General features: G+C 38.0%; 1 protein-coding gene across 9 annotated transcripts in view; it reads left to right on the forward strand.

Annotated features, from left to right (window-relative positions):
* Window positions 1-25,319, forward strand: part of Zzz3 (zinc finger ZZ-type containing 3) — a 102,844-nt gene that overhangs the window by 33,239 nt on the left and 44,286 nt on the right. For 4 of the 9 annotated variants that reach the window (XR_010050429.1, XM_063258023.1, XM_063258045.1 and 1 more), the window contains 4 exons: window positions 12,958-13,144; window positions 13,221-13,278; window positions 15,543-15,695; window positions 20,942-22,497. Coding sequence is in view for 7 of the 9 variants with exons in the window: in XM_063258023.1 (XP_063114093.1) it covers window positions 20,993-22,497 (1,505 nt within the window). In the remaining 2 variants the exon portion in view is untranslated. Of the gene's footprint in view, window positions 1-1,381; window positions 1,553-12,957; window positions 13,145-13,220; window positions 13,279-15,542; window positions 15,696-20,941; window positions 22,513-25,319 lie in introns of those variants that run through there. The other 5 variants (XR_010050432.1, XM_063258049.1, XM_023561300.2 and 2 more) reach the window with 4 other exon arrangements.

The following is a 25,319-nucleotide window of genomic DNA, read 5'->3' on the forward strand; positions in this document are numbered from 1 at the left end:
CAGGCAGTCTTGAGTTTGATCCCTGGTACTGATAAAAAAAAAAAAAAAAGTCATTTTTTTTCCCTTTTGTTTTGGGAGGAGGGTACTGGGCATAGAACTTGTGACCTCACACTTGCCAGACAGGCATTTGTGCCACTGAGCTGTATCCCCAGCCCCTGGAAGTCATTTTTTAAAGGCTCAGTTTTCCAGAATATAGCTGCAAACAAGCAGCCAAAATAGATAGCATGGAGTTCATTCTCTCATCTTGTGCCCACCCACCCATTATGGTGTAAGACTTCCTCTGTTCGCATCTCTACTTTAATACCAAGGAACAATGAGACCTTAGACAAGTTGCCTGCATTTCATGTCATTCAAATACAAATGCTAGTAGAGTATATCAAGAGGTAATTTTCCACATCAAGTGAAATAATGCATGTTCTTAGAAAGTGCCTAGCATGGAACGTCACATCCCAAGTGGTAGCTGTTGATTGACATTAGAGGACTGAAAATATTTAGTTCTGGGGGTATAATGGGAAACAGGGGGGCACTGTCTCCTTTCAGAGTTGACTAAGGGAATTGGAGAAGGCCCTCAGGGCAGTGATAAGGGGGGATACCTAATCCTGGAGAAAGCTTCCTAGCAAAGGCAAGGTCCTTTGGTTAAAGGTTTAGGATTCCACCCAGCTCTTGCTTCACTAGCTCTCTGACCCTGGGCAAGTTAATCTCTGTGCATCTCATCAGAGAGCTGGGAATTCTCATAGTAATGTGATGAGTACTAAACGAGATATGAGAGGCTTGTGTAGAGGGCCTTGAAATAGAGCTGCTTAAACTGGGCGTGGTGGGTGGTGGCTCATACTTGTAATCCCAGTACTGGAGAGGTGAGGCAGGAGGATGGCTGGGAGCTTTGGCTAAGTAGTAAGAGCCTGGTCTTACCCCTTCCCCAGGTGAGTGCTTAATGCATGTTAGTGAGAAGCATTATATTAAGAATTACTGTGAAACTGAGAAGTTTACTTAGGTGAATAGGTGCAGTGGGGGGATGGGCACGATAGGTTATTCTTTGTAGAAGAATCTTCGTAAGTAAGCTTTGCACAATGAGAGGGAGTGCAGAAAATGGAAAATTTGGAGAACTGAGGGAAGTTTGAGGTTGGAGGCTTCCTTGGGAGTTGGCAGAGACGTGGGGGCACTGGGGAATTAGCAAGGAGTGCGGTGGGGATGATAGTTTTTGTCTTGGAGCAGACTTGATGGAGAGGAGAAATCGTGAAACTGTTCTACCCCTCTAGTCCAGAGCTCATGGTGGTAGGAGAACTGGAGGAGACACTCAATACCAACCATGCCCAGCAGTGTTGTCTTTACAACGTGTGAAATATTTCTCTAGGAAGCAGAGAGAGATGGAGAAACACCACAGAAGGGGAAGATGACAAGAAAGCCGCGGCAGCCTGAGGGGAATTTTTATCTCCTGAAACCTTTGAGGGAAAGCAACAAGTTAAATTATCTTCACTTTTATACTGTGCTGTAATTAAGTTCTCCTTATCTACCAAAAAGCCAAACCCTAAAATGGTTCCTGCCTCAGTGGAGGGTATGTATGCAGGTTGTGTGACAGAGGGATATCGATTAAAAAGGCTTCTGGGGTTTGGGTCTGGAATATGGGGTACTGTACTTCAAAGTCTCATTCATCTAGACCTGGAGTTGAAATGACCGAGTATTGAGGCTCAAGGGAAGAGGGTCCTTTCAAATTTTGAAAAGTAGATTTGGAGCTACTTACTGAGTGTAGCAAGCAGCTGGACACGTGGCCCTGGAGCTCAAGGAAAATGGGCCATGAGCCTGCAAAGCCTTGGAAGAGGGATGAAAAAGAAGGGGTCGGAAGAAGCCGGGCTGGTAAGAGTAGTAAAAAGCTTCAATTTATTCCCTTATAGCCCCACATCCACTGTATCAGTAAGTTTTGTTGGTTTTACCTTCACAATCTAAATTGAAGTGGATCCTTCTTACCTCTTCCCCCGATGACTTGCCAGTAAGGCCTCCTGCCTCCGGTGGCAGAAAGAGCCTCCCATTCTCCTGAGCCCTCAGTGCGGGAGGGGCTGTAGCAGACAGCACTGTTTCCTAGAGGAGCGGCTGCTTCTGACCTGTGATTGTGAGGACAACATAAATAAATGTTAGGTGAGCAAAAAAAGAAGGGAGAGATGCTTGAGTGGTAACAGCCCTTGACCACATTCATTGACTACTTTGGCATTCTTGAAGATCATGTGCCTCTGATTCGTGATAACTCATCAGGTAATCTATATGTTTATGATCTATGTATTTTGTATTATATATACTATACTGCAGCATGAATTTGAAAGTTATAAAATTTAACAATTAAAAAATACATTACAACTGGACTGAATTCCAGACCTGTGAAGTCAGAAATTCCTGCTTTTTTTCTTGAGTGTCAGATGATTCTGGTTACTTACTTATGATTGAAAACCTTTGTGGAGATTGTGGTTTAAATGTGGTTAGCTGTGAGGGAGGATTTAGAGTAGATTTAGGCAGAGGTGGAAAAGCCAGGTACAGTTTTTATCCCCATTAAAATTGTAGTCATTAATGTAAAGTTCTATTTCTATAAAATTCAAAAACTGGCAAAAACTAGTCTAGTATTGAAAGTCAAGTGTTCATAGATTAAAGAGCAGAAATGGAAGAGGATAGAGGTGAATCAGGGTGACCAGTAAATCAATTATATGATATACTCATTCCTCATGTGTAACAAGTGAGTTTTTAAAGTATATGGTATTTAAAAAGTCAACCCTTTGTTTTTCAGATAAAGAAACTCGGGCCTAGGGAAATTTTTAAGTATTGTACAAGTCATACAAGAGTGCAGTCATTTCCACTGCCTGACTAGCTTTTGTTTGTTTGTTTTCTTCATTGTGAGGTTGATTGGATAGTTATTTATTAATTTATAATTAGTTTTAGGTTTGTTGATTTGTTTCAGAATTTGTAAGAAGCATCTCATCTGAGGAGTATGAAATGAATTTTTTCCATGAAAAATTATGTAGTTAGAAACATTCACATTTTACTGGTCTCATTAGGCATTCTGGTTTTTTGAAACAGAGTCTCTCACTTTATGTCAAGGCTGGCCTTGAACTCGCTATGTAGTTTAGCCTGGCCTCAAACTCAAGGTACTTTTTCTGCCTTAGCCTCCCAAGTGCGGGGATTCCAAGCATATGCCACCACACCTGGCTAACATTAGGTTTTTAACAGGACTAATGCAAACCTTTTAGGGTCATTGGTATCATTTTCAATCTTTTTACAGTCCCCCTGTGTTAACATTTAGAACATGCAAAAGTATATGGCAATGAAGTTGAGATTTTGGGGTTCTGCTCTGCCTGGGAGCTCCCATGAGACTGGCATAGGTCTCCAGCACCAAGATGGTAACATAAGCTGGCTTTGGAGAGTCCCAAGGTGTGAGTGGGTGTTATTTGCTGCTGCTGCAAGAGGATGGGTGATTGGTGCATTTTCTAGTCCTCGGTTGTGACCTGTAGAGACATACACAAGCTGTCTGTTGTGCCTGTGGGAGTGACGTTCCAGGTCAGCACCCACTTTGGTGTCCACAAGTGTCTGACTGCTGTGTGAGATAGAAATGGCTGCGGTCTGACATGAGACCAGCTGGGGTGGGTGGTGGTTTGAGTCTAATGCCCTGTCAGGTGTGGTTTTGGAACTTGTTCACTTCCAGGATGTAAGAGCTTCTTGCTGGTCCACTCCACAAGAGCCACACCAGCAGTGATGCAGGGACTCTGTGACCCAGAAGCTTGATGCTCAGCAGCTGTAATTTTTTTCTGCCCATTTTGCACAGCACCATAAAATAGATTTTAACTTGGCTCCTTAGCAAAGTTTCTTTTCTTGGACTTAACTTTGGGACACATTTATTGAGGAATAACTGACTATTTAAATTGCTTATTTTGGTATTTTAGTATATGTAGCATTTTGTTTTGTTTTGTTTTGTCTTATGATAAAGGTCTTGTTGTGCAGACTAGCCACTAACTGGACATGGCAGGGCACACCTGTAATTCAGCCCCTAGAAGCTGAGGCAGGAGGATTGCAGTGGGTTCAAGACCAGCCTGAATTGCATAGCAAGACAGTGCTTCAATAAAACAGAAAACCAAAACTTCAGAAAAGTAGGCTAGCCATGATGTATGATTCTGAGTAGCTGGGATTGCAGGCCGATGTTTTTGTGTGTATACACTTTGCTACCATCTTTTTTTTTTTTTTTTTGTCTTTTTCATTTTTATCGGTACCAGGAATTGAACTCACGACTGCCTGCTTACAAGGCAGGCGCTTATGCCGCTGAGCTAAATCCCCAGCCCCACTTTGCTACCATCTTTACAGTCTAAATTAGGAACATACCCATCTCCCCACATTTTCCTTCTTTTTCCAGTCTGTCTACTGCTGTTCTCTCCTACATATACCTTGGCAACTACTACACCATTGATCTGTTTTCTGACACAGTAAGTGGGTGTTAATTGTTATGTGAATACTTATTCTGAATTGTATATTTTTTGTTATTTATGTAGTTGTGAATTGTACTGAACCAACTTCATATAAATGTAAACTAGCCTTATAGTTTGGGGAATAAACACCGTTTGGTCATGATGAATTACCACTCTATATGATGCTAGATTTGCTTTGTTAACAATTTGGTTAGAATTTTGCATCTGGGTTTTATTGTCTTGTAATGTCTGTTTTTAGAGTCCATATTACTTGTTGCTGAGACAGTACGCACACCCACAACTTAAAAGTGGGGGACAGATCGCTGTTTGCAGAGATTTCAGTCCACAGGGCTGGTGTTGTGGCAGAGGGACATGGCAGTGCGATGCAGTGAGGGAATGAGGAGGGGGAACAGCCCAGTGACCTGACTCCTCCACCGGGTTTTGCCTCCTCAGGGGTCAAATCGCTAGTGAGTGTCACACTTCCCAGATCCAGGCACCTCTCAAGCATGTGAGGCTTTAGGGGACGTCTGCCTGTAAACGTTAGTCCTGGCTCAAAGATTGAGTTGGAGACTATTCTTTTAGTCTTTTAGAAAACTTTGAATAGGATTAGTGTTTCCTCTTTATGTATACTAAATAGTACAATCAGAACTCACCAGTGAAGTACCTTTTAGCTGGAGTTTATTTATTTGTTGTCTGTTTTTAACTATAAGGTAAGTTTTTGTGCTCTGGTATGCTGGCCCGTACATGTAGGCAAGCGCTTTACCACTGAGCTATTTTTGTTAAGGTATCCATTTCTCAATGGGTGAGTTCTGAGAGGTTGTAGTTTTCCCAGAATTTATCCATTTCAGGTAACTTGGATGTATTGATGTGACTTGCATTATTTGTTCATCTTTTAAAAATGGAGATATATGCGTATCATAAAAATTTACCTTTTTTTGGGTAGCACTGAAAGTTGAACTCAGAACCCAGGTGTTACACATTCTAGGGAATTGCTGTACCACTGAGCTATATCCCCAGCCCTTGTTTTTGTTTTTATTTTGAGACTGGAGTTTCTCTGAGGGCTAAGTTGCTCAGGTTCAAATTTATGATCTCCTACCTCACCTTCCCAGAGTGCTGGGATTACAAGCCTGAGCCACCATGCCTGGCTGGTTAGTTAATTTTGAAAGGTATACGAAAACTAAGAGGAAAATGTGTTCGTTTTTGTGATTATGCTTCAGTCTAATGCTTTCTCAACTAAGCTATTTTGGCAGGTTACTTTCGTATTTATTCTTATAGTTACTATTTTTGATGGTTTTCTTTCTTCCAGATAGACCCAGATTCCTGTTTACTGTAGTATGTTTTCCTTCCATCTGAAGAACTTGCTTTAACATTTCTTACAATGCATTATCTGTTGGTGATGGAGCTTTAAAAAGACTTTAAGCTGGGACTAGCAGTGTAGCTCCATGGTGGAGCACTTGCTTAGCATGAATGAGGTCCTCAGTTTGGTTGCCAACATCACACACAGTCTATATTTTATTTCATCTCATTTTTGAAAGATAGTTTTTCTGGATGTGGAGTTTTGGGTCAACAATGACAGTACCTTGAAGATAGACTTCACCCGTGGTATTTCCTGTGAACTCCTGCTGCTAGCCAAATGCTCTGCTACTGAACTGCATTCTACCCTCTTTAAAATCTTACTTTAAGATAGTGTCTCACTGAGTTGTCCAGGCTGACTTTAAACTTTAGTCCTCCTGTTTTGCCTTCCTGAGTTGTTACTTTTAAGATACTCTTTATTATTGATTTTAAACAATTTCATTATGATGTGGTTCCTTTTTTTTTCATCTTTGTTGTGTGTGCATTATTTATTTTGATCTGTACATTCGTAACTTTAAATTTGGGTAGTTTTGGCCCTTTTGTCTAATACTCCTTTTTTCTGCTTATCTCTCAAGTCTTTTGGGAATTCCCATTTGTCAATGTGTTAAACTTTAAGATGTTCCACAGCTCATTTATGTGTTTTTTAAAAAACTTTTAAAACTATTTCTCATTAGTACATAATGATTACATTCCTCCTGGGAAGTTGTTCTACATCTTAATTGTTTTTACATCGTTTTCCCTTCCCCAGCCTTCCCTCATCTCTTTTCTATTTGCGAAACATTTTTTTCCTTAGTCTTGTTTTCCTCTGTTTCATTTTGTGTGGCTTTTATTGCTGTACTTTCATATTTGTTGACCTTTTCTTTGAAGTACCTAATCTTGGTAATTCCAACCAATGTATGGTTTATCTCAAACACTGCATTTTTTCTAAGAAAATCAGTTTAGGTTTGAAAAAAAATTGTCTTCTGCATCTCTATTTAAGGTGTAATCTTTTCACCCACCTTTTTGAACCTTTTGTAGTTATGAGAGTTTTCTTTTCTTTCAGTCTTTTTTGTTTTTTTGTGTGTTTTTAGATGAGTATGTCTTTGAGTTGCCCAGACTAGCCTTCAACTCAAGATCCTCCTGCCTCAGCCTCTTGAGCTGGAATTATGTGTGTATGCTGTTACTTTTCTTTTTGGATTGTAGTTATAACTGACTTAATATTTGTATCTAATAGCTGAGGTATACAAGTCTATTTCTGCTGATTGCTTTTCTTGTAACAAGTGCTATTTTCATGCTTCTTTGTATTTTTGATAGTTTGTAATTGGGTGTCTGGCATTGTCATTCTTGTTTGGTTGCTGGGTGTTCTTATAGGAATCATACTTTTTACTCTTTTTTGTGGTGGTGCTGGGACTCAAGCCCGGGATAGCACACATATTCTTGAGCTGTGTTGTGGGACATAGTTACATTCCTTTGTAACCACAGATAATCATGTTGTCTTTTGTTTATTTTTGTTTTCATTTTTTTGTGACAGGGTTTCACTGTGTGGTCCATACTGGCCTTCCACCAGCAGTGATCCCTTTGCCTCAGTCTCCCAAGTCCTGGGATTGTCAGTATGTGATCACTTTGTTCTATACCTGGCTTCATGTTGTCCTCTTGAGCCTTGCTTTTATTGTTGTTAGGTAAGGGCAGAGCATTGTGGCTTATGCTCCTGAGACTGCATGCCTCTGGGTGCTGTGCTCCACATTCCATGCATTAGGAGGTTTCCCGCTCTGGCTGGGAGCAGTGTTCTGTCTCTGTGTGAGGTAGTATGCTTGGTGGTATGCAAGAGCTGCCCTGCAGTGGACAGGTGCTAAATGTCAGGATGCTTGTGAGCCTGTTTATACTTACTTTCTTTTTGGTACCGGGGGTTGAACTCACAACCTCACATTTGCCAACCAGGTGCTTATGCTGCTGAGCTGTATCCCTGGCCCTGGTTTTATTAATAAAATTCATTTATATATGCTTATAATTAATTATATGAAAACACAATGTTCAAAACTTTGCCTCCTAATTGCTATTGCATAATACTATTTTTTGTGTGATTGTGGTAATTTACATTTATTGTGTTCTCCTGATATTGTGTTATGTAACATAGGGTGTAGGCCGTTGTGTTCTCTTACCTTTGCATTCAGAGATAGCATGCTGCTAGCTTGATGTGGCCATGGTAGAAGTGTGCATACTGTAGACTTTGCCATTAAATTTTTTTTTCTTTGGTGCTGGGGTTTGAACTCATGATCTTGTGTTTGCCAAGCAGACTCTTACGCTGCTGAGCTAAACTCCTAGCCACACACTATAGACTTTGGAAACTTGGCTGTGGGAAGCTGTACCCTACCAACCCTTCAGTTGTCATACTTTTCAGCATACCTGTCTTTCAGGTGTCTTTCTTTTGGAAACTTATCTATTCTCACAGTTTGGGGAAACCTTTGCAGGTATTCCAAGCTCTTGTTTGCACTGTCTGCTTTAGTGCTGCGTTCTAGGGTCTGGGGCTGCTGCCCAGGCCTTTTCAAATGTCTCCTTTTAGTGTCTGGACTCATGGAAGCTGAGCTTACTTACTGTCACCCTCCATACTCCCCAGCATAAGACTGAACTCTGCAAGAGTGAGTAGGGCAGTTATGGCACTGTCTTATTTATTGTTCCTCTTTGATCACTGTGTTGTATTGTCTAGTTTCGGACATTTTCGTACATTTTGCCTAGGTTTTAGCTGTTTCTCTTTTTTCATCTGTTGCTCTGTCTCAGCCAGAGGTACATGTCCCTTGAAAGAGTTTTAGATAGAAGAGTGATATAGAAAGGTGTGTGTTTTATGTCACTCTGAGGGCTATGCAATTTTAAGGGACAAAATGAATCTGAATTTCTGAGGCAACTGGACCCAGGAATATCTTAGTACCAAAGTTTGATAACAAATGCTCTGAAGTGCCACACAGATGGGATCACTTTGTTCTGAGCTTCACAGTTCCTGAGAGGAACTGGGGAGGTGCCAGGGGCTCCAGTTTTTGGATGAAGAGATAAAGTGAAGGCCAAAGTGACTTGCTCATAGCCAGTTAAATATTGATGATGGAGAATTATATTTCTGTTTCTTCCCACCTGCTATCTTTTTGTTGACTATAAAATACTATTATTTTTAAAATCTGTAGAAGATATACTGAACCTGTGCTTTTGAACAGTTAGGAAGCCAGGAAAATGTGATGTTCTTTGGTCATGCTTTCTACCAAATAAACATTCAGTTCAGCTTTTTAGTAGCAAGTAACTATGAAAGATTGTCTAGGAAAGGTGTTTCTGTCTTTGATCATTAATGCTTTTTATAACTGACTTGAATGTTTCTCAGTTTCTTTTAAAATCAATGCAGTGCAGTTATTTATTTATTTATCTTTTGTCTTTTTCTATTGGTACCGGGGATCGAACTCACGACTGCCTGCTTGCAAGGCAGGTGCTTATGCCTGCTGAGCTAAATCTCCAGCCCCAATTTTTTTTCATTTACTGAAACTGAACAGTCAGATACTAGATGAATCTGTAGTGTATATAACCTTTCTTTTTAATTTTTTCCAAGCTTATATAAAATAAAAAACTACAACAAGCCAGAAGTGGTGGCATATGCCTGTAATCCCAGCTGCTCAGTATGCTGAGACAGGACTATTGCAAGTTCAAGGCCAACTTGGGCCATTTAGCGAGTCCTTGCCTCCAAGTAGATAAAAAGGGCTTGCATAGGTTGAAGCTCTGCTTACTTGTGCACATGGTCTTGGGTTTGGTCTGTAGTATCTCATAATTTAGGATGTGTTTGGATTGGACTTTACAGTTTAAGAGTATACTGTGTGCCTCATAACTTTGCTGTATGACGATGTTTTCTAGTGACATTTTTCTGTGGTCTTTTTGAAGGGATTTAGTGTGTGGTCCGCATCTGAGACTCTAATATAGTCCACCCAGGAGTACCACTGTTGTGCTGCAAATGGTGAGAGGAGTAATTCTTGTCAGTGAAGATGGTTTTTAGATTTGCTGTCGAACGCTTGAATAGTTAACAAATTTTATTAGTATATGAAAATGAGCAAAGCTCTATAGAAAAGAATAAAATAAAAAGGTTTTCCAAATGGGACTTTTCCATTTTTTATTTTTTGGCAGGAGAATACTGGGGATTGAGGCCAGGAACTTCACACTACACACTACACCCCTCCCCGAGTTTTTTGTTTTTAATTTTGAGATAGTATTGTAGACAGCTGAATTAGGTAGAAATATTACAGGCTGTCTGATAGGGCTGGACCCTTGAGAGAGTCAGTGCAGGAAATGAGAACTCATTACAACAGGCTGGAGGCGCATCTGCTGGAGATTACACCTCAAGATAAAGACAGTAACCAGGCTTAAGATAAGTGGTGGTAACACTGGTGTAACAAAGTCTCTATAGACATCAGTTACTTCAGTGTGTGATCAAGACCCTCAGACTCACCCTTCTGAAAGGTTCTTTGTTCTTTACATGTGTACTTGCTATGTGACTTGTTTCTCCATTAAGTCAGTATTACCTAAGCTACTATACTATAATCATAGCTGTGACCCATGTTGTACCCATGAGGATGTGCTCTCTGAAACTTACCCTGAGAATTGGGGTCATCTGCAACCCACTGGGGGTCCTACTGACTCTCAGAAGCTGTTTCTCCCCCTCAATAAATATTTCCTACTCTTAACTTCCATTGTTCCTTAGAATTCAGACTTTGGTTTTGGGGAACATGAACTCGGCATATTGAAAATCTAGCAGGTTGGGAGTTTACAGTATTTCTTCTGTCATTTGGAGGTTCTATTTTTGTCATATATCAGTAGGATCTTGCTGAATTGAGCGGGCTGAGGTCAGCTTCTCAAAATGCTGGGACTAAAGCATGTGCCACCATGCCTGTCTTTTTTTTTTAAAGACAAAAAACAATTTTTTAAAGCTTCAGCTAAGTTACTGTAATAAGTAATTCGAATGAAAAACAAATCATAACTCATTATAATTGGGAGTGGTATGGCTGCCTTGCAAAGCATGTAGCATCTTTGCTGATGTGCTGAAGCTTGATGCACTCAATGAATGACATGTAAAGCACAGTGTATGTGCTGTGAGTGTGAGGTCTAGTTTAATCTTGTTTGTTACCAGAAGAGTCATAACAGTCATTGAATGTAGGCTTGTGTAATTTGTGTTAACATTTTTGTAGTATTAAGATCTTTCTTTTTTAACATTTGAGAATTGTTTGAAGATAGTAGCAGTGTCTGTTAGTCATTGTTAACAAAACTTTTCTCTGAGATTTGAAGATCACCTCTACATACACACACTTGCACATCCTGTTTTATTTTTCTGGTACAGAGATTTGAACCTTGGGTACAAGCATGTTAGCTAGGCACTTTCCTACGTGTTAGCTAGGCTCTCCCACTGAGCTCCAGCTCCAGCTCTTTGTTTTATTCTGGTTTTGAGGAAGGATCTCCTTAAGTTTCCAAGCTGGTCTCAAATTTGCCATCTTAGGGGCTGGGGATTTAGCTCAGCGGCATAAGCACCTGCCTTGCAAGCAGGCGGTCCCTGGTACTGATAAAAATGAAAAAGACAAAAAAAAAAATGATCAAATGTCAAATTTGCCATCTTATTTAGCCTTCTGAGAGCTGACTGCTTTTTTGGTGGTGGTGGAGTACTCAAACTCAAGACCTTGTGCTTGCTAGAAAGGTGCTTGTTCTGCTGAGCTGTATTACCAGCCCTGATTGATACCCTTAACAAATTGTATCCGCAAATTGAATGTAAAGTTGTCGGTATTTTCCAGATAGATTCTTTCTTTTTTGTTATGTAGGAAATTGGTTTGGCATACCATTGTGAATCATTTTAAAATCTACTCATAGGCTTTTTTCTTTGATGACTGAACATTCTAGAAGCCATTTTTTCAACTGATAAACTAGTTAGTGGAAATGACATAAAGGTTGGTTTTTGAGAAGGGATTTCTGTTGCCCAAGGTAGCTTTGAATTTGGGGGGTTCAAATGATCTTCCTGCCTCAGCCTTCTGAGTAGTTGGGACCACCACACCCAGTGACTTAAAATTGTATGTAATGTGTTTCTCAGACTGGACAGCACTTGAGTCCATGTTTTTCAGAAGCCGATTTTTAATGAAGTTTGTGCATCAATATTTTAGTTCGTTTTTATTTTTTTGTGCTGGGGATTGAACCTAAGACTTTGTGCATGTCAAACATATATTCTCCTGCTCAGTTTGCTTTAAATCACATTTATTTGCTGTTTACTTCTAAAATACATTTGGCAAATGAGTTATACAGAGGGCAGAGTCTAAGGTAAAAGGTCATTTTAAAAGATAACAAATACGTGTTTTTGTTTTTCTCTTTTTGGCAGTGCTCGTGTCCCCACGTGCTAGACAAGTGCTCTACCACTGAGCTACCTTGCAGCCCCTGTCAGAAGGGAAAGTCATGAGTTTTTAATAACTTAATTCTTAAGCATTATATATTAATTCCTTTTTATTTCATAAAACACAAAAAGTGCTTTTCTGTTCATGTCTGAGTAATTATAGACTTGGAAAAGAGGTGTATCTTTGTTAGTAGTCAGTAAAGGAATCTAAGACACTCTGACTTGTAGGAATTATAATTTTATTTATTTATTTACTTTTTTTTTTTTTTTTGGTCTTTTTTCGTTTTTATCAGTGCCAGGAATCGAACTCACGACTGCCTGCTTGCAAGGCATGCGCTTATGCCGCTGAGCTAAATCCCCAGCCCCCAGGAATTATAATTTAGAATGAACTTTAGAAAACTTGTTTATGAGTAGTCTGTGGTAGACTCAATCTAATATTTAATTGTTGGAAACAGTTGGTATATTTCAAGCTCTTCTGGTTTATTTTTGTTAGATTTTAAAAGTATATACCAGTTTCTCAACATCTGTGAGGTTATTTCAGAGTTTCCAACCTAGTATCAAAGATGTCACTATGAAGAGATTCTATTGTCTGCTGAGTCTTCTTATCATAGGAGAAATCGATTAGCATAAGTTAATTTCCTTTTTAAAATTTCATTTCAAAAAAGGAATTTAAGAGTTTTTAAACATTTTAAGGATGGCGACATGTCATCTTGCTCAGACAATGATGATGTCTCATGTGAGTTATTGCTTGTGAATTTGCTTGTGCTGAATGGGTATTTAGGAGTGTTACTGTTTTATCCACAGGTCCTGTAAACGGCAGCACTACCATTGTGACTGTATTGTGGTTTTCCTGCACAGATACCAAGTTGTGCTAGTGCAGCCATATAAATAATTAACACGTGAAGTCTCAATGTGACATGGATGTTAACAGCGATGACAGATAAACACAGACACTTGGGAATCAAATACTAGGCGAAACATTTTCTACAAGGTAAGAAAAAAATGTAGTTTTAATGAAGGCCAGTTGGGATCTAGTTAGAAGTAACTGACCAAAGTTTCTTTTTCAGGACTTAAAGAACACATCTGCAAGAACCTGTCTCTTCTTAATACTGGTAGAACTCAACTGTAAGTATTAGTTTTTCTGCGTACCTAACAGCCATAAATGACATTCGGTAGTGAATTCTGATGAAAGAGAGCAGGAATGTGCCCAACTAGAAGAGTGTTAGAAAGGGTGCATCCATGTACTATGCCCAGAGACATATTGTAATTGTGAATTTTCTCTACTCTGATTGACACCACCATCACGCACTGTAGGATGTAATCTTTCACCATGTTTGTGAAAGCCCAAAGAAGAGTTGTCACTTGGAGTCTTTGGTGTAAAAAGTTAATTTTTAAGTCAAGGATTACTTTTTGTGGGATCATGTTCCCACTGTGGTTTGTCTCTTCCTGTTAATGAAAAGCTTTTAAAAAAGTAGTTAACTGGGGCCAGGTTTATAGCCCAATGGCACAGTGGCACAGTGCCTGCTTGGCAAGCACAAGGTTGCAAGTTCAATTTCTGATACCAAACAAAAAGTGTAGTTAAATGATTATTTTTAAACATTGTCCCCCCCCCCCTTTTTTTCCATGAATTTATAAGGCATATTTGGGAGAGGTTGCATCTCTAGGTAGTAGATATTAGTCTGTGTCCCTGTAGAACAGTAATCTGTTTTCACTAAACAGTAACCTTAGTTTAGTTTACAAGGCTGGATAATTTTTATCAGTCTTTCCCTTACCATAAATGGTATCCCTCACCATGAATAGTATCACCTTAGGATATCTAGCCTTATGCTTATAATATAGTGACACTTCACATTATAAATATGTGCTGGTCTTCTTTTCTAATAGTTTTTGTTTGCATATGGGTGCTCATAATAAGCCATTTAACCTGATTATACATTCTCTGAAAAGGATAATATAATGCACTAGAAAAACTATAATTAGACTGTTCTATGAATTGGAACAGTAATTATTTTTTTAAAATTTTATTTAAGGAGAAAAAAAAACAGAAAAAGGGTACAAGTTATATAGAATTTCAGAAAAAACAGTAGGAAATCACTAGTTAATAGATTACATATTGTTATCTTAGAAATAGTTTGGAACAGTAATTAGCTTGATTAAAATACCTGGCTTATAAGAGTTAGCGGGAGGCATTATGGTAACCATTGTTGATCACCTTGTATTATTATTACTATTTTTTTGTGTGTCTTTTTCCTTTTTATCGGTATCGGGGATCGAACTCATGACTGCCTGCTTGCAAGGCAGGTGCTTATGCCGCTGAGCTAAATCCCCAGCCCCTTTGTATTATGTTTTTACATTATCTATTATGTCCACCCTTTTGATTTGACCGACTCTGTTCTATTATGTCACATTTGGTTTTACTCTCTTCCAAAAAAAGTAAAAAGAACTGTGGGAGCAATAAAACCCAAAAATGTGTAATAGTCATTGTACAAAAGAGAGGAAAAGAAAGTGCTCTAAACGATATAACTGCATGTATATTTAAATGTATAAGATAGGCAATGATATTACTGAGTTTTGTTGGATCATTGAACAGAACTGTTTGGTCTCATTGTTTGAATGTCCACTATATAAGCTTTAATTTTGTAACTTGAACAAATATTTCTAAGATGACAATATGTAATCCATTAACTAGTGATTTCCTACTGTTTATTTTTTTTTTTGAAATTCTGTATAACTTGTACCCTTTTTCTGCTTTTTTTTCTTTTTCTCTTCAAATAAAATTTGAAAAAAATAAATAAAATATCTGGCTTAACTAGGTACTAAACCTAGAAAGTCCTTATTATTTTTGTCCTTGTTGAAAATTTATGTGCCAAAAACAGTAGAAATTTCCTTTAATAATTGAGTATTGTAGCTCCTTACTAAGCACATATGCAGTTATAGAAGATTTGGTTGATTCTTGATGTGAATAATCTAAAGGTTTTGTTTAGTCCCCAGTTTGCATACTTGGAGTCCAAAATTTGGGGAATCTTTCAGACTAAGAGTTGGACATTATAAATTCTGTTTTGAGGTAACCTATCAAAAGCAATCTTTAGGGTTACCTCAAAACAATTCTTAGACTGTGGAAAAAACTGCAACATATTTTGACTCAAGCTAGTATTTTAGTTGTTGGAAGAAGTTTGTATACGCAAGCTCTTCTGGTTTGTATTTGTTGGTTTTAAAAAATGTATGCCACTTTCTCAACATCTCTGAGGTTACTACAGCGTTCCCAAGTAGCAACAAAGATGTCACTATGAAGAAATTCTATTTTCTGCTGTGCCTTATCATAGGAGTAAATCTATTAGCATAAGTTAATTTCCTTCTTTAATTCTTTTTTTTATTATTTTATTTTGAAGAAAGGAATTTAAGAGTTTCTAGTATTCTCCATGGCTGAAGCTGAGAGTCTGAAACCCTGATGCTTAAGCTCTATTCTAGACATAGCTTCAACTCCTTCAGGATATAAGGAAAAGAGATAATATTTCCACAATGATAGATCTTTGGTTATACAGGTAAGTTATTTAGTTTTGCAGTAGTGAAGACAATAGTTTGATTTTTTTTTTTCCCCCTAGTGGGGGAAGACTTATTTTTCTGTTGCCTGTGTGTAAAATTGTATGGTCTGGCTGGCTGTTTATAGGAGTGTGGTGCTCCAGGGAATGGCCTGGGAATCTTGGAATGTGAACCTTCGGGTATGGACTAGAGATGAAGTATTTTTCTATTCATTCCCCAAAAAGAGGATGAAATGACTGAGAATGTTGGAATCTCTAGACCATTAAACCTATCTTGACATCCTAGGTACTTCACTTCTCTTGCTCTTCTATTATCTTTTTAAGTGTTGTATATTCAGATCTATCTGTCTGTCTACCTACCTACCTAATTACCTCTCTCGATGAGGAAGGAAGAAGAAATCCTTTTATATCAGACAGTTCATAATAGTTTTTAGACTACAGAGAGGTGACTGTTAAGAACCTTAAGTTGAATTACATGGGTGGTTTCTAGTTTTCACTCTTTTACTATTAATCTTACAGAGTGGTAATTACACAGTTGAAATAATTTTAGAATTGTATGATAAGCATAGCCTGAATATTGTTAAACAGTTTATATTCTAAACAAGAAAAAAAAATAGACATATTGGTGACATTTCCCAGCTGCTCTTTCTTTTTTTTTTTTGTATGAATGCACACTAGTATCATCAGGACCAGTTTCCTGAAAATTGTTCCCTTAACAAAACTAAATATTATGATAGTAAGTATCAACTAGAACATTGGTATTAATGGAGGATTGCCAGGTTCTCAGTTCCCAAAATAAACAACACTTTTGTTGACTGTGGTAGGAGCAAAAGGTTAGAGGCAGTGTTTTTTGAAATAGTTTTTTAAGATTTTTTTTAAGTAGAGATTGCTAGAACAGTATTTTGTTGTGGATCTTTCCCTGTTTAGTATTATTCTTTTTAGTTCTTAATGAACTGATCTGCAGTGTGACCACAGGGGCTGGAAATTCATGATCTGAAGCATAATTGATAATGTTCCAGTTAGATTTGGGTAAAATCTGATTGAAGTTTTTTTTTTTTGTTGCTCTGTTTTTGGATGTGTTTTTGTGTCATTGTGCAGTTCAGGCTGGCCTTGAGCTCGCTTTGTAGCCTAGGCTGGTTTTGAACTCTTAGTGATGCCCCTGCCTCAGCCTCCCGTGTGCTGGGATTATAGACATGTGCCATCATGCCTGGCTGAGTTGATTCAGGTTTTAAGGGAAGTGGATCTGTGTCAGATAAGGAGTGGGATATGGTATAGGATTTGGGGCTTACTAAGAGCAATCAGGCTCAACTTTGGTTAACTACTATTCTCAGTTATGTCTTCCAGTACGATGTAAGGTGGGAAGACCGTCTGTTTAATTCTAGTGATTGATCATGTACTCTTTTCTTTGTAGCCTAGGAAGTGCCATTGTTCGTTAGATGGTGGGTAATGTAGGAAGACTTTAGTCTAATTGCTAGATTGGGTTTTGCTCATATGAATATATTAACTAATGGTTTCCCTCAGTTCTAAAACTAGAATGATTAAATTTCTATTTCCAAATGGGTACAGGGCAAGGTTTTAACCATATGTCTCCTATTTCATTAACTACAGAGGTATTTCCTTTCATAGTTTGTAAATGAGTTTATTTCTATTTCCTTGGCAGCCCAGTATTTGGCAGGAATATAATTTTGTACTCCAAACCTTTTCATTGGGTTTTTCAGTAACTGTATTGGGCTAGAATGAGAGAAGAATAGCTTTTGCCTGTAGTATTTTGCTAATAAGTGGGGCAAGACAGTGTTGACACTTCGGTTGAAGTAGTATAGACATTTGAAGCTCCTTTTTATTATTAAAGTTTGTGCTCAGTTTATCGCTGAGTATAGAAAATATGTTCATTTATATATTCTGATTGAAAATAGAAAAGATCCAAAGAAAAGACTAGTACTGAAGAAAAAGATCAAATGGAAGACTGATAAGTTTTAAGTCTAATCTTCATAATTTTAACTAAGTGTATGTAATATTTTGATTCTAGTCAGGAGAGCTTTGTTTTGATTTGTGTTTTGAGACAGGTCTTGCTATGTAGTACGGACTGGCCTTGAACTCACTATGCAGCTAAGATGGCTTGAACTTACAGTCATCTCCTGCCTCAGCCTCCTGAGTGCTAGGATTACAGGCATGCACCATCATGCCTGGCAAAAGATTTATGTAGTACTTTCTTGGTATTTCCCTAGCCAGAGGGACCATGGCTTTACACTTTTTAAAAAATTATTGTTAAGATCTAGCAAGGCACCTAATTTGGTTTAAAACTTGATGACTATATCATGTTGTGTTAGACTGTATTTTAGAATACTGATTGCAGCGGGCTGAGGCAGCACTTCTCAAACTGCAGCACGTGCAGGAGTCACTGGGGCATTGGATTCTGTGGGAGTCTGGTGTTCTACATTTCTTTTTGGGTGGGTGGGGCTTGAGACAGGGTCTCATTATGTACTTCGGGTTGGCTGTGACTCCGTGTAGTCCAGGCTGGCCTTGAATTTGGCGCGATCCTCCTGGCTCAGCCTCTTAACTGCTGGGACTGCAGACCTGCACTACCACGCCTGGCTCAGCATTTCTTTTTTTTCTTCCTCCCCTCCAGCTCTCTCCTCCTCTTTTGTTCTTTTTTCTCCTCTTCTTTTTTGCTGTTCTGGGAACCAAGTCCATACATCCTCACAAACGCTTTTCCACAGAGCTGCCCCTGCCTTCAAACTGCGTTTCTAACTCGCTTCCTAGAGACGCCTTAGTGGTGGTGGTTTTGAACTACACTTCAAAGTGGAGAGAGTTTAAAGTGCCAAAGGATGCTTATTTTAAGACAGGTTTTATTTCAGTGTGGCTTAACAGACAGCATTCTGTAACCCTAAGACTTGGGCTTCCATTGTAGTTGAATGGAATACACATATTTTTAGGGAACCAAAAAAAGAGAGTCTTTTCTTATATTAGTCTGTGTTTTTGGTTGTTTTATTCACTGAAATGGTGAAGAAATAATTCACCTTATTATACTTGATATTTTATAGTGACTTATATACACCCATGCATATACTTACAAGTAATTCTGCATACTAATAATAGGTTTATTTCATCTGAAATTGTCTCTTTTGGGGTGGTTGTACTATAAAATGGATATTTTGCATCCATTCAGCTTGATGTAAAAAGAAAATAGAGTTAGGAAATCCTGTTGCTAGAATCGCTTGAGATGTTTTATGCCTTTAATTGGCACTGCATTTTTAAAAATGAAGATTAGCAGATTGTGTTTTTATAAAATACTAAAACCAATGTTATTAAAACATAAATTATGAATATAGTTAAGTTCGCATTGAAGGTATTTACATTGGATTTTGTAAATAGTTTATTTGTATAATTAACTTATTTTCTTTTTGTATTTACATAGCTATTAAATATCTAACCTTAAATTTTAAGAGTTCCAGATTTGGGTACAAAAAACAAAATTGCTTTTATTACTTTTCAGGTTATGTTCTGTAAAAACGTCATTTAAGGTTTAAATTCATTGTAAGTAAATGTAAACATTTGTAAGACAGTGTTTGTTATACTGAATAAAAGACTGTAATCTTGACAAGATATTAGCAAAAGAGAATTATATGTCAGAGATCCCTTTAACGAATATCCAAATAGCAACATTTTACTGTAAGAAACCATTTCTAAGTTCTGATTAGTGTCCCAAACTTATTGTTCACATGATTCCAATTAAAATCTCCAGAACAAGTAAGTGTGCTTTAATTTAGGACTGGTTTTATGAGTCTTGTAAACTTTTAATTAAAAGTTTAGTAGTATGTCATACTCTGAAAAAAAAAAAAAAAAACCTCAACTTACCAATTTCTGTCCTTTACAGGGCACTGTCTCATTTAGTTTTTCAGCTGGAGGGGATGGGAGACAATTTCTATTACTGTTTCTTGTTTGTCTGTGCAGCACTTTGCTATGTCTTTTGTAGTTCTGACCTTTACTGTGAAACCTTCTAGTTGAGGCAAAAGAGAGCTTATGTTTGATTTGCAGGGCAAGGGAATGGAATAGCATTTAGGGTTAGACCCAAGGTGGTGGGCGTGTGATAAAAAACAGGAAGGAGGGGTCTGGGAAATTTTGCCTTAGAGCCCCTGTTGGCTTTATTCTCTAACTCCTGTACCCTTTTTGAGATCAGAAAGTGAAACAACAAAGTAACTTAGGAAAGCTAAGCAGAAGAGGAGAAGGGTAACAGAGGCATAAAATGTTAGCAGGAGCTTTATTCTGCTTGGTGGGGGAGACTTTGCAAAGTATCTTTAAATCTCTCAATTTATTAAAGTGGATCACTGTGGGCATTTTCAGTGTCCCTCCCATTTTTTCTCTTAGAAACATGAAACATCTACACCAGAAAACGCTCATCTCCCAAACCAGGCATTAAAATTTGCCCACACTGTACACATGAGTTCAGAGAAGGAAAGGGTAGAATTCTATGTGTAATTTTGATTTCTTAAATTTAGATATTTGCTTTGGAGGCTTCTTTCCATTCTGTTCTTTCTATCCTCTTTAGAGTGTTTCCTTTCACTTGCTGATTATACTTTGTTTCTAAAGACTGGGAAGGTTTTGCTTTGCTGTCTTGTTCTTGGCCAGTAGAAGCTAGGATTATGATTTTTCATCCATCGTTCTACTGCAACCAAAATTTTTGGATGCCAGATAGCTTGTTTCCAAGGGATTTGAACTGAAACTCAGTTCAGTAAGAATGTATTAAGAAGAGCATAGCCTGCCTTTGTCTTCCAGGAATGATTTGAAAGGATAATAGTAGTGATGAGAACAGTTTTGTAAGACAACTGCTGAATAAATTCAAGGTTATTATTTTAGTAACCAAGGTGAAACCTCATTTTTAGGGTATATCTTTTTGGGTACTTTGTGCCTGTCTGAGAGACAGATAATGAGGCAGATTAAGAGGGTGAGCCTTGCCACTTGTAGCTGTGTTTGACCTTGAACCTGATTATTCGAGCTGTGCCTCAATCTCATTTGTAAAAAAATCAATGATAGCAGCCATCTCAAATGAATTAATATATGTTAAACATGTAGAACAGTTCTCAGAATATATTAAGTGGTTTTTAATTGTTAGTTGGAAATGTTAATTTAAAAAAACTGTCCCATAGTTAATTAATATTGGCTATACTTGGATTAAAATTATAGCTTTTTGCTTTTGTTTTAGGTATATTAACTATTACCTTTTTCTCATTATTTTGTTTACATTTTTGAAGGTTTCCCAATGAGTGGATCATGATGACCGTATTGTAGGGACTTGCCATAGTATGGCTGCTTCCCGATCTACTCGTGTTACAAGATCAACAGTGGGGTTAAACGGCTTGGATGAATCTTTTTGTGGTAGAACTTTAAGGAATCGTAGCATTGCTCACCCTGAAGAACTCTCTTCTCATTCTCAAGTGCGATCAAGATCTCCAAAGAAGAGACCAGATCCTGTGCAAATTCAGAAAGGAAATAATAATGGAAAAACCACTGATTTGAAGCAGCAGAGTACACGAGAATCATGGGTAAGCCCTAGGAAAAGAGGACTTTCTTCTTCCGAAAAGGATAACCTAGAAAGGCAGGCTGTAGAAAATTGTGAGAGAAGGCAAACAGAACCTGTATCTCCAGTTTTAAAGAGAATTAAACGTTGTCTTAGATCTGAAGCACCACACAGTTCAGAGGAAGATTCGCCTATCAAGTCAGACAAGGAGTCAGTAGAACAGAGGAGGACAGGAGTGGACAATGATGCAGATTTTCAAGGGACTAAACGTGCTTGTCGATGTCTTATACTGGATGATTGTGAGAAAAGGGAAGTTAAAAAGGTAAATGTCAGTGAGGAAGGGCCACTTAATTCTGCAGTAGTTGAAGAAATCACAGGCTATCTGACTGTCAATGGTGTTGATGACAGTGATTCCACTGGGATAAACTGTGACAACTGTCAGCCTGATGGGAATGCAAAGCAAAGTAGTGCTGGTTCCTATGCATTGCAGGAGAAATCAGTAGCTGAAAATGGGGATTCAGAAACCCAGACTTCAATGTTCCATGATAATAGGAGGGACGACAGTTATATAGACCATAACGTGCCTTGCACAGATTCAGAAGTGCAGGTCAAGTTGGAGGACCACAAAATAGTAACTGCCTGCCTGTCTGTGGAGTGTGTTAATCAGCTGACCACTGAGCCAGCTTCAGGCCCCATTTCTGAAAATCAGTCATCTTTAAGGGATTCTGAGGAGGAAGTAGATGTGGTGGGAGATAGCAGTGCCTCAAAAGAGCAGTGTAATGAAAATAGCAGTCACGTCTTGGACGCAGATCTTGAGAGCATGCCAGTCTCTGGAGAACCAGAACCATCATCTGTTCTAGACTGTGTCTCAGCTCAGATGACATCTCTGTCAGAACCGCAAGAACATCGCTATACCCTGAGAGCTTCACCACGCAGGGCCGCCCCTGCCAGAGCTAGTCCCACTAAAAACAGTTCTCCTTGCAGAGAGAATGGACAATTTGAGGAGAATAATCTTAGCCCCAATGAAACAGATGCAACTGGTAGTGATAATGTAAGTGAATCTCCCACAAATCCTGATGAAATTTCTCAAAATGAAAAAGTTTTATGTTGTGACTCTCAGAAATATGGAAGTGAAGGACTAAGTAAGCCACCCTCAGAGGGAAGACTCAGTATCGGACATATGCCACCTGCCAAAGAGAGTGCCAATCCGCACATTACAGAAGAGGAAGATGATGACCCTGATGTTTATTACTTTGAATCAGATCATGTGGCACTGAAACACAACAAAGAGTATGTGTAAATATGGTAACCATGAATTCTGCTTTGTTTATTATTCCCCACATTTGCAGTATCTATTCATAAATGTCTGGTCATACTATTTCTGTGATAACTAAAATTAATGTTTTAGTTAAAATTCTAGGTTTCACATAACAATTTTTTTGACTCTTAAAAAAATACTCTGATAAAAGAAAGGCTTCAAAACTCAACTTTATTAATCCTCTGAGATACTGTGCTTTTTCTAGTCCGGTGTCCCACATGTCTCAGAAAAGACATGTAGAAACATGGGTGATAGTATTTTTGTTTTTTCATAAATTTTATGAATTAGTATAATAACTTTGGTTTACAGTTATAGAGTTTTATGTAATGTCTCTGCCTTCCAGGTAGCATAGAGCCAGTAATGAACTTGTAGATGTCATCCAGATATGGGAAATTTGACAGGCTAGAAATGTACTTTTATCTTAGTTATTTAACATTTAATTCCCTATTAAAATTTTTTATTTAAAAGATAAGCTTTATGTATCATCTTTACTTTCATAACTTAGAAGAAGTGAATGTTACTGTTAGAACTGTGATAGTTATATGTTGTAATCACCATAATAGCATGAGGTAGTATGTATTCTGTAGTTTACATAAAACGTTTGACACAGCTTTTCATGATACTGAAGATAAAGGATTATTTAACTCGAAATGTCATCACTTCTCACTTTTACTACAAAACTACTCTTGTAGATAAAGAATTACATATCCACATTATTCTTAGTTTTGTTTAGACTTGCTTGAAAGGATCCGGGAAAATAACAAATGAATTGGAGCTAACTGTGTCTCACTAATGCTCAAAGGAACTGTAACAAATGGTGCTTATCATAAATACTGGGATCAGCAGTAATAAAGGCAGACTTACCCACTAAGTTTAGTTCCTCCTAAAAGGAAGGCTTTTGAATTAGTGTTACAGATTGAGTTAACTTTATAAAAAATATCTGGAGAAGCCTTTCTAATATTTTGTTGTCACAGTTGTAAAACTCTGATATGTTCTAAGTGTCAAATCTTGGTTGTGGGACATGATACTCTGTCACATATGATAATTCAGATTTATGTGTGATAATACGTTGGCCTTTTAGCAGAGATCTCCTTTGTGAGAAATTTTGTTTCCTTTTAAAATAGTATTTTAATATTAGAATAGGTAACTTTTTTATCTGGTGTTCTGTTAAGAATCTTACGTATTTACAGTGTTTGAAGTCCAGGTTGAGATAGAGAAACAATTGTATAAATGAAAATTTTCAGTTAAAGTAAGTTATCATTCATACTTTTTCAAAAGTAAGGTTATTTGTAGGTGCAAGAAACAGAACATGTCTTGGGGAAATACTAAAAACTGAAAAAAAAGGGTGTGTGTGTATGAGTTTTCTTCTTTTTTTTTTGTGAGGTGGGTTCTTTCCATATTGCCCAGGCTGATCTCAAATGATCTGCTGTCCCTAGCACCTAGGACTGTAGACATGTGGCATTATCCAGCTTAAAAAATGGCAATTTTACTTTTTTTTTTTTTTTTGGTGCTAGGAATTGAACCCATGGCCTGATGTCATTACTACTGAGCTACGTCTCCAGTCCTACCAAATGATAATTTTTTTGTTTGTTTTGTTTTGTTTTTTGTAGTTGATCTCTTGGTGATGATTCCGAAGGATGATATCCCATGAAACAGTTACCTAAAAACAGTGGCCATAGCATTTAAAGACTGATGGTTCATGCTTATCAAAGATGAGGCAGTAGAGTGTCATGGGCTCCTGAAGGTGCTCAGTCTTTTGGAGTTGGCATGCTAATTTGTTAGGATGACATTTTCAAATTAATGTTTCTTTTTAAGCTGACTGTGGGCAGGAGAAATCACCTATTCTTGATTTTGCTCCAAATCTTAGGAAGGTGTGTCACTTCCTCCTTTTTTTTTGAGACAGGGTCTCATGCAGTTCTGGCTGACCTAAACTCATGGCAGTCCTCTTGCTTTAGCCTCCCGAGTGCTTGGGATTACAGGTGTGCACCACACTCCATTTGACACTTCATTTCCCACCAGTTTTTCTTTTTTTCCCTCTCCTTTTCAAGGAGTCAAATCACTGAGAGGAAACATGATTAGCATCTTGATGAGAGACAATTTAAGGGTCAAGGTGTTTGATCATACCAGATACAATTTCTTTCAGGAGGTCCCTTTTTCTTCTCCAATCCCATGCTTTTTGACTAGAGCTCAAAGATGGTCATATGCAATGTTGACTCTTTACCCAAGTTACCATCCTTAAATAGTGTCATGTTACCTGTCTAATGCTGTTAATTCTCAAGTAAATTGATGGCAGTTAGAAAATGATGCTAAAAGGCATTAAATGCCAAAAAAGGAAAAGATACTTGGATGATTATCTTCTACATACGCATGCTTACCCACCCTGTCAAATTTTTTTTATTATATGTTAGAAAAGTTCCCTAGATAATTGCTTTTTGAAACTGAATTGAATGTTGCCCAGGCTAAACCTGAAGGTCCATTGGAGAGGAATGATAGTGCTTTCTCTTTTTGGGGTGGGGTGTCTTTTTTGAGATAGGGTTTCACTATATGGTTTAGGTTGACTTTGAACTCACTCTGTAGCCCCGGCTGGCCTTACACGTGTGGCAACACTCTTGCCTCAGCCTTCCAAGTGCAGGGATTTCAGGTGTGTGCCACCATATCCACCTCAGCCAGTAGTTCTTTTTTGGTACAGGGATCAAATTCATGACTGTGCGCTTGCAAGGCAGGTGATTATGCTACTAAGCTAAATCCCCAGCCCCGACCCAGTAGTTCTTGATAGCCAATTTTAAAAATAGAT

Source organism: Cavia porcellus, unplaced genomic scaffold (assembly GCF_034190915.1).
Source record: "Cavia porcellus strain 051 isolate PalLab524CR breed Dunkin Hartley unplaced genomic scaffold, mCavPor4.1 scaffold_1, whole genome shotgun sequence".
In the NCBI taxonomy this organism is placed as follows: Eukaryota; Metazoa; Chordata; class Mammalia; order Rodentia; family Caviidae; genus Cavia; species Cavia porcellus.